Source organism: Balaenoptera physalus (genome assembly GCF_965194825.1).
Source record: "Balaenoptera physalus genome assembly, chromosome: 13".
NCBI lineage: Eukaryota > Metazoa > Chordata > Mammalia > Artiodactyla > Balaenopteridae > Balaenoptera > Balaenoptera physalus.
In genome coordinates, this window is record NC_138892.1 from 106,601,110 (window position 1) to 106,614,218 (window position 13,109).

General features: G+C 38.6%; 1 protein-coding gene across 17 annotated transcripts in view; it reads left to right on the forward strand.

The window, feature by feature from the left end:
* The window catches only part of ERC1 (ELKS/RAB6-interacting/CAST family member 1), a 415,918-nt gene that overhangs the window by 248,999 nt on the left and 153,810 nt on the right, over positions 1-13,109 (forward strand). Inside the window, exon 16 of one of the 17 annotated variants that reach the window (XM_082422081.1) lies at positions 1,590-12,223. The exons of the other annotated variants lie outside the window; for them this stretch is intronic. Within the exon in view, the coding sequence (XP_082278207.1) occupies positions 1,590-1,653 (64 nt within the window). The 3' untranslated portion in view covers positions 1,654-12,223. Of the gene's footprint in view, positions 1-1,589; positions 12,224-13,109 lie in introns of those variants that run through there. 17 annotated transcript variants of the gene reach the window in all.

A 13,109-nucleotide genomic window follows, 5' to 3' on the forward strand; every position in this document is an offset into this window, starting at 1 on the left:
TCCTTGACATAAATCACAGCAAGATCTTGTTTGACCCACCTCCTAGAGTAATGGAAATAAAAACAAAAATAAACAAATGGGATCTAATTAAACTTAAAAGCTTTTGCACAGTGAAGGAAACCTGTATAAGATGAAAAGACAACCCTCAGAATGGGAGAAAATATTTACAAACGAATCAACAGACAAAGGATTAATCTCCAAAATATATAAACAGCTCATGAAGCTCAATATTAAAAAAACAAACAGCCCAATCAACAAATGGGCAGAAGACCTAAATAGACATCTCTCCAAAGAAGACATACAGATGGCCAAGAGGCACATGAAAAGCTGCTCAACATCACTAATTAGAATGGGCTCAACAGTTGGAATGGGCATGATCACAAAATCTACAAACAACAAATGCTGAAGAGGGTGTGGAGAAAAGGGAACCCTCTTGCACTGTTGGTGGGAATGTAAATCTATACATCCACTATGGACAACTGTATGGAGGTTCCTTAAAACATTGAAAATAGAAGTACCATATGACCCAGAAATCCCACTCCTGGGCATATACCCAGAGAAAACCATAGTTCAAAAAGACACATGCACCCCAATGTTCATTGCAGCACTATTTACAAAGCCACATCAAGGAAGCAACCTAAATGCCCATCAACAGACGAATGGATAAAGAAGATGTGGTACCTATATGCAATGGAATATTAGCCATAAAAAGGAACAAAATTGGGTCATTTGTAGAGGCGTGTATGGACCTAGAGACTGTCATGCTGAGTGAAGTAAGTCAGAAAGGGAAAAACAAATATTGTATATTAACGCATATATGTGGAATATAGAAAAATGGTACAGATGAACTGGTTTGTAAGGCAGAAATAGAGATACAGATGTAAAGAACAAACGTATGGACACCATGAGGGGAAAGTGTAGGGGGGGATGAATTGGGAGATTGGGATTGACATATATACACTAATATGCATAAAATAGATAACTAATAAGAACCTGCTGTATAAAAAATAAATTTAAAAGAAGAAAGAAAGAAAAAGAACAGAGTCAGAAGACTTTCACTACCAGTTGTGTAGTCTTGGTATACAACGACAGTAATTAAAAGTATGGTTAGGGCATGAACACTGACATGTAGAATAATGGAACAGAATGAAGGGTACCGAATAGACTCATAGATACACAGTCACAGGCACCAGTGTAACTTAATGGGGAAACACTTGTGTTTTCAATAAATGATGCAGCTACAACTGGATGTCTGTAGGGTAAAGTGAGGTAGGGACCTCATACTATATGCAGAAATTAGTTCAAAGTGGATCATAGACCTAAACATAAAAGGAAAAACCATAAACTTCTGGAAGAAACTTGGAAACTTTGGAATAAGCAAAGATTATTTTAGTACACATAATATACTAACCATAAAAGAAAAAATTGGTAAGTTGTACTTCATCAAAATTAAAGGCTTTTCTTCAAAAGACACCATTAAGAAAATGAAAAGAATTGAATGATAAAGGTGAAAGATATTTATGTGTAAAGGATTTTTGTATGTAACTTTGCAGATGACAGTTAAATCTCTATTATGTCTGTTTCTATAGGATTTACCCCATCGTGTTACAGTCATTTATTTGCAAGCTTTATCATCTTTCTCCAGACTCCTGACATTCAGAAGTGTTCCTCTCTTGAATCCTAAAAAACAAGCACAGGACCCAACACATTGGCACTCAGGAAATATTCTTTGAATTGTACTGAATTATTTTCACATTAAGTGTTCTAAGAGGATGTATAACCAAATTACTGATGGTTTTAAACAGCCTTTATGTTGTTTGTCATTTCTACAAGTTAGATCTTCAAGACAGATTGAACATTGTTCAGATCCAGAGTTCTTCTTTTCTCTGTGGTTTAATATTCTAGGAACCTATTTGGTTAGGATGCCTGTTTGTTTAGGAATATTTGCTAAGGGAAATATCTGTGATGCGCTCATCAGTTTTATATAGGAGTCACTGTCGGGGGGAAACAGATGAACCCCTCCTTTTAGCAGAGGATGTCTTTGCTATGCATGTGAAAGAAATTATGACTGGATTTATTCTTTTTCTTCATTGCCTTTTCTTCCACATAATGACATTCTTACAGCATCCACGGACATTGGTATAATTTTCCACCCAGAATTAGGTTATTTCTTTTTAGTGTTTGTGGCCATGCATTTTCTGTTAGAAATACTGTTGCTTTTTAGAGCAAGGTGGTTACTACCTAGCAGAGATAGCAAACAGTTTGATCTTGAAATTAAGCTTAGTTTCACAGGGGGGCAACGTACACATCTGGAGTGAACCTATCAGAATACATCTGCCCTCTTGGGCTGTGGCCTCACGTTGGTGTTGTCTCTCAAGCTCACAGTACCCCAGACATATAGTCATCCAATTGGTGTTCCTTTATCTTCAGCCACATCTACGCTGCATATCTTCGTTTTCTTTCATCATTTCTTGTTTTTATCATACTGTCTTGCTTGTTTATATTTTCTTTTTGCTTACATTTTCTTAGCTCATTTATAAAGTATTCATAATTTGAGAATGTGTCTAATTGCCTTTATCCAATGCTCAAAATCTGGAGTTAAGGGTTAACATTATAAAAAGAGATGGTAAAAATAGGGTAGTTCTCTCATAAAAGTGTGATCGATTCATTCAAAGAATATCTGACAAATTGGGGAAACATTTATGATACAATGTTAAGTGAGAAAAAAAAAGCATAAAACTGATTTTTCTGTGTGTATATGTAGATGCATTTTTTAACAAAAAAATAAAAGCTGGGAAGAATAATCACCAAAATGTTAAAAGTACTTATCTTTGAATGGTGGAAATATGGGTGTTTTTTTTCTTTCTTATACTTGTTGCATTTTCTAATTTTCCATAATGAGGGTGTATTACTCTTAGAGTTAGATAAAATAAAGGCTATACATTGGAAGGGGGGGAAGTGTGATTGATTCAGACATGCGTATGGATATTATTCATTAACTTTTTAAAAAAAGAATCAAGACCTCTTCACTGTCTCTTTTTTCTTTTGTGAAAGGCAGATATTAGAAATACTCATTTCATATCATGGTTCTCTCTCCCATCACATGAAATATAATAAAGTCTTATATTACTGTTTTCATTTGCTTTTGTTTTCTTTTTTTAATCTTTGGGCAGTGTAGTCCACATCACTGAGTTGAATATGAACTGGATAAAAGTAGTCATGACCTTTCTGATATATAGGCGTATATTCAAAACATTTTTTTTCTAACCAGTTGCTCAATGGAAATAAGAAGTTTCTTACTTTCACTGGGAACATAAATCTAATTATGTTGCACTTAACGTTTACAAACCTTCAAAAGCTCCATATTTCAATCAACTCTCCATAATTTTGTCCCTTGGTGCATTTCTGGCTTTATTTCCCTCTCTGGTTCTTATCTCCATTATCCCAAATCTGTTCAAACTTACATTCTCCCTCCTTAATGCTTTTGCTAAAACCATTCTTCTGTCTTAAATGCTTTCTCCATATTCTGTCTTTTATGGTTCCACCCTTTTCTCAAGGCTGACACCAAATCACATTGCCTGTAAAGAAACCAGCTTAAATCTTCCCAGTCAACACTGGTGCCCCCATCACTTTGCTCTTTGTTTTGTTTTTTAGAGCATTTTTACACCATTTACACCTTGTTTCTAGACTGTGTGCTCCAAAACTGTGCTAAGCACTGTGGAGAAAATATTCACTGAGATGATGTATTTTTCCTCACATCACAGAGCTCATAGACTTACGCACACACGATTTCTGTGGGTGAAGATAAACATAAACGGCCATATGAGAGGGGTGCATCATTAGATAAAACATCCTGGAAGGGGTGTTTTATTTTTTATAGAATGTTTTTATGTGTGTTAAAGTTTTGTTTCCACATGTAAATCCTTGAGATACCTGAAATGTATTGTGTGAGGAAAGTTTTTTATTCTAGTTTTTCTCTATGGAAAGCCAGTTGTAATATCCCCTTTATAATATGATAAGTGCCCATATGTGCCTGAGTCTGTTCCTGGGCTCTGTACAGTTTTCCATTCACCTGTTATGGCCGTGCTAGATCATTACTGTTTTACATACTGTTCTACTTTTAAGTTCTGGTGTACGGCAGGACAGAAGTTTCCTCAGTGTGCTTCAGTCAGCGTCACCTGGAACTTCACTCTTTCATAGAAATTTTATAATGATACTGACTAGGTTCTTAAAAAAAAAAAAAACCCTTTTGGGACTTTGATAAGAATTTGCATTTATTAATACACTAATTTAGGCAAAATTAGATATTTATTATAACAGTAAGTCCTGTCATCCACTTACATAGCCTATTTATCCATTTATTTAAGTTTTCTTTTATGACCTTCATTAGTACTTTGTGCATTTTCTCAGCAAAATTCTCACACATCTACATTAGATTTATTTCTAGATACCTCATTTGCTGCTATCATGAATGATATATTTTTTCAATTAAATTCTCTACTTTTTTATTCCTGGTATGTAAAAAGCTATCTTTAAAAAAAATACTGCTGTTCTATATATATCCTGTTACCCCTTATTAGCTTTGTTAGTTAGAGTAGCACAACCTGCTGAAAACTTTCTGTGACTTAACACAGTAAAAGTTTATTTCTCGGTGGATCTAATGGGCCAATGCTATTATTTCTGATTGGTGGTGGTGCTTTTTAAATCTATACTGTATATATGCCCTGTTTAATTCATATGCTTTGTGACTTTTGTATTTCTTTTTTCTTATTTAGTGTTACTAGAAGTTTGTGTGCTTTATACTTTTTTTTCAGGAGCTAGATTGGGATTTTGTTCAACTCTGTGTTTGTTTTTACTCTACTAGTTTCTGGTCTATTATCATTTCCTTCTGTTTTCCTTACATTTACCATGTTTATTTTTTTCCAAATTACTTGAATATTGTCAGTTATTATGGAAGGCTATAGATTTTTCTCTAAGCTTCCCATTAGCTATATCCAAATTTTGATATGTAGAAATTTCTCCTTGTGTATTTTAGGTCTTTTGGTTTCCTGAGCTTTTCCCGTTCATTCATGTTTTATCCAGGGTGTGGTGGTTTAATTTCATAAAATTAGGGGGGCGTATTCAGTGTTGATTTCACAATATTTTTATTGAATACATTGTAGTGAGAAAAAGTAGTCTATAAAAGGTAAGCAAAAGAGGCATAAATACAGCTACAGTAGAAATGTTTAAAATTATCGATTGACCAAGTATCCTGGCATTAGATGGTATGTTGATTTTACCCTCAGGCTGGAATCAGGATGACGACATCATTTCCAGGTATTCCTAGGTCTCTTTCTTACATGTAAGAAAAACTTGCCCAGAAGTCCTTCACAGCCTCCTTCCACAGCAGACTAACTAACCTTCATCATCCGTTTGGCCAGACTGAGTCACATGCCAAGTCACTGGGAAGGGAAAAGTGCACCTTTTTTGTCTTACTCTATTAGTACCTACCTCTGAGGTCTGGAAAGAGGGTGTTTATCTTTGAGTCATGCTGAAGAAGGGGTGGATCCATGAACAAAGTTGGAAGGCAGCCCAATACAGTCTTCTGCAGTTGCCTTCTAGATGCCCTATGTCAATATGGACATCAGTGAATTTATTGGAAGGGAGAAAGGATACTGATTAATCTGGAGAGTCTGATACATGGCATTCTGTTAGGAGAGCTTCTCATATCTATTTAAATGCCCTTTAACACAGTTCAGTTATTTCTAGTTTTTACAATGTGAAGTCTCTTGTAACTCTTAACTTTCCTCATGAGGATTTGTTTTCTTATATGGTTTGTAATCTTTGACTATGAGCTCATCTTCTGTGGGGCTACTTACCTTGGGAGTCTTATTCCTTCAGATCAGCTTTGAGTTTGTCTGAAACAGTGAGTTTCACTGTTTCTGGACCAGTTTTTATGTGAGTTTCTGTGCTTGGAATTTTGTTTATCTCGTTTACTAACGATTTCTCATGGGTGATTCTTTTCACACCCAAAGCTCTGGACTCTTCACTGCCCCACTGGGCTGGTAGGCAGCGTTTTTCTGGTCCCTGTTTTACAGATGGAGCCAACCTTTGTGACTTTCTTTAGCTGTAATGCATAGGTTATTTCTGTCTCCTGCGGAGCCTGAATCCAGGAACCTCTTCCCTAGCCCTTAGTTATTAAGGCCTATAGCCCAGTGTTTTACCCCTTACGAGCCATTTCTACTTTATCGCTCATCAGTGCTTTGACTTTGAGTTCTATCTTCATTATTGGCACTTCCAGTTTATTTTAGCTCATGCTTGATACCTCATTGTTATTTTCTGTTTTATGCAGTGTTTTCATGAGTTTGGAGCAAGAGGGAAGGGTCCTTATATGTTGGCTTAGTTCATAATGTTTATCAGAAGCGTAAGTTTCAATTCAAACCAAATTGGTTTTCAGAATTTAGGTTTTTTTCCTTCTCTTAATTTATTTTTTTGGCCTTTATTTTTATATGCATACTTTTCCTTCTTGAAGTCTTCAAAATCCATAACAAGGATTTTGATTGCTACTTTTTAGACAGAACATCTGTTGCAAAATTTTTGCCATTTCGTGTGGGATGGGGTAAATTACAACTCTGTTGAACCAAAATTTTATGTGGAAAGGTAGCAAGAAGCAATGATGAAAGATGTGCTGGCCCTACTTTGTTTCTGAAGTGTTATTTTGTTCTCTTAAGTTTCTGTAAGGTGGAGAGTTACTTCTGCTTAAAAATTTTCATCTTCACCCAAACTTTGTGTCTTATGGAATAGTTTATTTTTCCAATATACTTTAAAGAAAAAAACCTTTCTGTTCTCAGCCTGCTCATGATATCCATCTCCTGTTGCTTTGGCTCAGAGTTCCATTCTACTTCATGATAAACACCTTCGTATCTCATTATATCTTCAACTCTGAGCTCTGGGAGCAGCCTCACAGAGGAAACTCACTGTGCTATCTAAATGAGCCATGACAAGCATGGGAGTGGAATTTACAGCTGGGAAGTAGACCAGGTGGTATTCAGGGGGCTTGTTCCATGTGGTAATTGCAGAACCTATTAGTATTGAAGTAGAAACTGGAGGAGTGAAGCTTTTTGGCTACTAATTTCCTGGAGAGATAAGACAGTCACACGTGCTTGTGTTTTTCCATTTCTCCATGTAAAATTGTGCTTGAGGACATTTCTTATTATTTCTCACTCTGATTTTTTATTTGTTTCATTTTTATTTTATAGGCGGGCTTAATGCGACTAAACCCGTCAGTACGAAAATTCTGAGACACCAGGGTTAAGTTGTTCTGTTATTAAGTGGATCCTCCAGCCCTTCTTTCTGGGGATGAAGCCCTACCGCGATGAAGTGTAGTAAGGCTCAAAGCTGTCAGTGGTTCCAGATGTGGAAGAGGGCCTCATCAGAGGGTTTCTTCACCAGGACAGATGTGCATATCTTGGGCCTGTGCTAATTAAGAGAGTGTTTTCCTCTCATTTTATTGTTACTCCATCTGTTAGAAAGTATCCAGATAATTGCACAACACATACAAATGATGATGTATCCATCACATGCAAACAATAGAAATACTTTAGCATAGTTCTTTTCAGGAAGGTTCATTTGGGGACAGCGGGCAGATCCTTTCTTCTTCCCAGTCACCATTCTGGGAAGTGCTGATGGGCCCCAGAGCAGGAACGGCCCCAGAGCCCATCCATTACCCCCCAGTGCTCATTCGTATCCCACTTCTTTCGTCACTAAGATGAGGGCTATTTTAGCAAATGTCAGCTGTTGTCAGTGTCTTTGAATTGAAAATGAAGATAAACTAAATTTGTTTTTTTCCCTGAAGATAGTTAATCATGTCACTTAATTTTGGGCCAGTAAAGAAAGAAGGAATAGTTCAGTTTAATAAGTGGTGCATAAAATGAGACCCCACCCTACCCCCACCTCCATACCTCTGCTCTGCAGTTTTGAACAGATGCTTTAATAAGTCTGCAGGCTCTAGAACCATGTTAGGTAGGGTGTTGGTAGTTATTTAGAGCTTCGCATTGAGTAGAAATTGCACATTGAATTTTGAATGAATTGACTCGTCCCTTCAGTTCACCCTGGGGTGTCGTTAGTGTGAAGGCATTTCTTTGCCATAGCAGCTTCTTCTCATCCTACCACTTTTTAGCTTTGCGTGCTTCCCTATCCCATCTTTGTTTTCACATTTAAAGTGTAAGAAGACTCAAGAGCTGTATTTTGTTTTTTACTTTAAACTAAGACCAGAGCAGTCTTTTAGTCACCAGTCACTGTTAAGTTGATGATTCCTTTATGCTACCCAAGAGTTTTTATTTAAAATTGAACATTTTTACTTGCTCTTTACGTCAGAGGGATCATATCCCGTGTGGTATTCCTCCTCCATCTCAGCTACTTAAAGAAGTACTGTAAATAGAGGCTTTCAACTTAGAAAGCACTGTGCATTTCATGGGCTCAAACTGAACTGAACTGTAGGCTAATAAAAAGTTCCAGATGAAAATATTGTGGTATCTTGTTGTGTTCTAGTGTAGCTGTAATGCAGTGTGAACAGTGATGGCTTTGCTCCACTGTAAATCCCATTTGGATACTGACAACATGGTTCAAAACATCAGGAGTTAAATCCCAAAGCTCATGTTTGTGTGAACACTCATCGTGCATACGGAAGACCTTATTTCATTATTTAAAATAGAATTGCTTGTCAGGTAGGACAGAGTCCTGGCTCTGCCAGGAACAGGGGTAAGATGAGAGGTGAATGGCTGCTGAACTGTCATATTTTTACAGTTGATACTTTTATTCTTTTTTAGCAGTAAGTTTTTTGCATGAATAATAGTGATGACTCCATAGGCACTTTTCTGTTGGATTCCGAGTGTTGCAGCAGATTAGGAGCAGAGAAAGACCTGAGAGCTCATATTCAGTTATATTAAATGAGGACTCTTTAGTGAAAAACAAAAACCATTTACGTTGTTCCACATGCACAAAATGAAGGAGTGCTTGAAATTTCTTCCAACTTGGATGCTAGACTTTGTCTTACAGCTTCTTAAGGGAACTTTTCATTTATCATAGGGCAGAGGTCCCCAAAATTTTCTTGGTTTCAGTGCAGTCAGTCAATTTTTCATGGCCTCCAGGCCAAATAAATACCTAACAGTTCTTAATAATAATTATACTTGTACAGTTTAAATATTTATGACCTAACGATTTGCTTATCACTTCAAAAATAATATATAAATTGAAAGACAAAAATATTTTAGTTTTGTTCTCTGATCACCACAGTAACTTACTAATGGAGTGTGTGCTTATTGGACACTGCACAGTTTTCAGATCTTGGGATCAGATTGGCCACTGCCACCTTCATTTCTTGTTCTACCTTGATTTCTGTGCATTCCTGTGCTGGGCTCTTCGTTACAGCAAACATCAGAACTCAGGTTCACAGACGGAGACTGTCTTGACACATGTATCTGTGTGTGATGCAAGTGTTGAAACCACCTCAAGCTAGTGATACAGATGTCACTGTTTCTGCCCCAAATTGAAAATATTCTTCAGTGCCCCTTTGAGTTCCCTGGGGCAGGGTGGGAACCGTGGTAGTATTGTGGAATGATATTAGCTAATAAGACTTGATGGCACCCTAGTTCAGGAGAAATGGCTGCTATGCCAGACTCTAGGGGAAGAGAGTAAAGTGTGTCCCAGGCTGTTACCAGAGGACCCAGGACTCTTCACCGGCCTGTGGGGAGACAGCGGGCATCTTAATTAAGAACAGAGACTCTGACCCCAGGAGGAAGAGCTTTTTACATCTCCTCTCTCTCCCTTTCTCTCTCCCCCTCCCCTCCTTTCTCCTGTCTCTCTTTCACTCATATACACACAAACGCATGCAAATAACTGAAACAAGTACCAAACAAAACAGGACTTCTACTTGCTGTGCACTGATATTTTCTGTTCCTTTTTATTCTTGTTTACTTTGTTTTTGAAACAAAGTAAAGACCCTCAAGACCCACTAAACTGAGGAGGACTAGTTAAGGGCATAGACTCTGGGGCCCAATTTGGTTTTAAGATAGCCATCACCATTTCCTATCTGTGTGACCACACGCAAGATTATTTAACCTCTCAGTTACTCAGTTTCCTCATCTATCAAATGGGGATTAATAATAATACATGGTGTTGAGGGGAATAAATAAGTTACTACATGTGAAACACTTAAAACAGTCCTTGGCTGTTAATTACTGCTGTATTACTTATTACTAGAATCTTAATGAATAATCAGAGGTTAGAACATTTGGGGATTGGAAAGAAACAACAGTTTCAGCCTCTAAAAGTGCTACTATATAGAGTAAAAAGGATGAATTTTCTTCTGGATTTTTACTCCTGGGCAGGTATGTTTTGTATCCCTTGCCAAAGATTTTCTGGATAAACAGAGGAATCAGAAAAAGGGAGATAAAAGTATTATTATCTTTATACTGATAAAGCTGATTAGAGTACACGACTTTATATTTGCAGGCAAGTAGCCTTCCTACTATTTCACTCGTGAATTAGAGCACAGCTAGATAACTGCAGGCATTTTACTACATGCAGAGAGCAGAACAGGGTGTACATTCTGCATAGACAGACGAATCTGAAGACAGGAGAGCAGAAGGGCTAAAATGAGCGTGTTTATCTCTTTCTTCAAAACTTGCCAATCAGATAACTCTCAAGGGAGTGAGACTGGGAACAGAGGCATAGAAATGTGGAGAATGAGGAATGTTACCCTAAGAGTGGGAACATTTCTCAGGGGTACAGGAGGCCTGTAATCAAGTTTGTGTTTCATAACTTGCAGCAGTTAGCTGTCTTTTCTGATATGAACTTTAAGGATAGACATACCGGGATCTGAATCCTGCCTGTCTTACTTAACTGCGCTCGCTAGGGCAACCTAGAATTTCCAGGAGCCCTAAAACAGACACAACTACATTCCAAGAAAAAGGGACCACTGGCTTCTCTTCCCTGTTCCATTCGTACAGTGTTAAATGTATTAGTGTTTGCTTTTATCAAACGGCAGTAGAGTTAGAAGCATGAGACTTACCTTGGTTGACCAGTAGTTATTCTAATAGCATGTTTCCATCAGTCTGTCTCTACATTTAATTCTAGTTGATGATTTCTGTGAACTTGTAGCTAGCTGGTAGAGTAGTATATAATGCTTGGTCCAGGTTATTAAATTATGCTATGTTAATATATATACAACCCATCTTTTTCATTACAAAAAGTGGTGTAATATCTTGGCTTATTTTTTATAAACATACTCAACGTAGGAAAAGTTTTCCAAGTAAGTGTTTCAGTTGGCTCCCACTTGTCTCATCCTCTACTCTTCCTCCCTCTCTCATCCTCTACTCTTCCTCCTTCTCTCTTCTTCCTTCCTATTCTTTGTTTCTTTTTTCTGTCTTTTAATAAGTGTCTGTAATAGTACCTGTGTTTCAGGAACCATACTGGACATTAATGTGATTTTGAAGAAGATGTATTCAGTCCCTTTATCTAATAGTCTAGTGATAAGATGACATGTTAAGCAAATAATAATTTAGTTATGATTATAATGTCTAATTAACAAAAAGTATAGTAGTAAATTAAAATTTATAATAAGGGGTCTGAGCTAATGTGCAATGATCTTCCGTATGAGGTGGCATTTAAGACCTGAGGAATGAGAGTGATGTCAGCAAAATGGTGGCATAGGGCTCCCTAGCACTCTTGCCCCTGCCAGAAACATCCGTTGGAACAGCTGTCCCTGTACAAAAATACCTTTATAAGAGCCAAGGATTCATGTGAGGGATTCCAACCCTGCATGAAGCACAGAAATAAAGGTACATTGAGGAGGGTAGGAAAGATAGATTTACACTATTCCCATTACCTTTCCCCCAAGCCCAGACAGCATAGTGCAGACACACACCCCGTGGGGAAAGGAAAGTGACCAACTTTACCATGGACCCCCCAGAGTTGGTCCACCCTGGCACCAGGCCAACTCCTGCAGCCTTGAGTGGCTCCCTGTGTGTTCCTGCAAACCCAGGTCCCAGTGTCTTCTGGCTCCAGTGAACCTGGGCCCCCAGCACATCCTAGCACCAGGTTGCTCCTGAAGCCTTGGGTGGTTCCTGTGGCCCCAGGCTTAGAATCATCCCTCTTGAACCTAGGTTCCAGGTGGGCACCTGCATACCCAGGTCCTACCTAGACCTAGTGCCAGGCCAACTACCACAGACCCATGCTTTTGACCCACCCCAGCACCAGGCCAGCTACTATGGCTCCAGACCCCCAGCTACTCCAGTGCTGGGCTGGACTCTGTGGGTCTAGACTCCAGACCAGCTCCTGCATACACAGGTTCCCAGCTCATTCCAGGGCCAAGACGGACCCCCTGCTACCACATCTGCCCCATCTTCAAGGCCGATTCGCACAGATCCAGACTCCCAGACTGGCCTCTATAGACCTAATCTACAGCCAGCTCCTGTGGCCACAGCTTTCAGGTTGGCTCCTGTAAAACCAGGCTCTTGGCCCTTCCCAGCACTGGGCTGGCTCCTGCAGATGCAAATACCTGCAGACCCAAATACCAGGTCCACCCCAGTGGACCCAGGATCCACATCTTCCCATGCAGATGCAGGTCTCAGCCCATCAGCACAGACTCAAGCACCAGGCTCATCTCCACTGACCCAGGTACCTGATCTGTTTGTTCAGGGACTCCATTAGCCAGTCTGCCTGCAGATACCACCAGACGGCCTACCCAGAATCTCTGGATGGGCTGACCAATGAAGGGCTTTGCTTGCCAAAGCCAGTTTGTAAAAACTGGAAGAAGTGCCTACTTTCTCAAATGCACAGCACCAAAGCAAGGCCAAAAGGATCATGAATAATCAAGGAAGCATGATTCCACCAAAGAAAACTAATTCAACTCCGATGATCGACCCTAAAGAAGTGGAGATCTATGAATTGTCTGGGAAAGAATTTAGAATAATAATCCTCTTTAAAAAATTCAGTGAACTACAAAACAGCCCATAATTTGAAAAGATACATGCACCCCAATGTTCATTGCAGCACTATTTACAATAGCCAAGACATGGAAGCAACCTAAATGTCCATTGATAGATGAATGGATAAAGAAGATGTGGTAT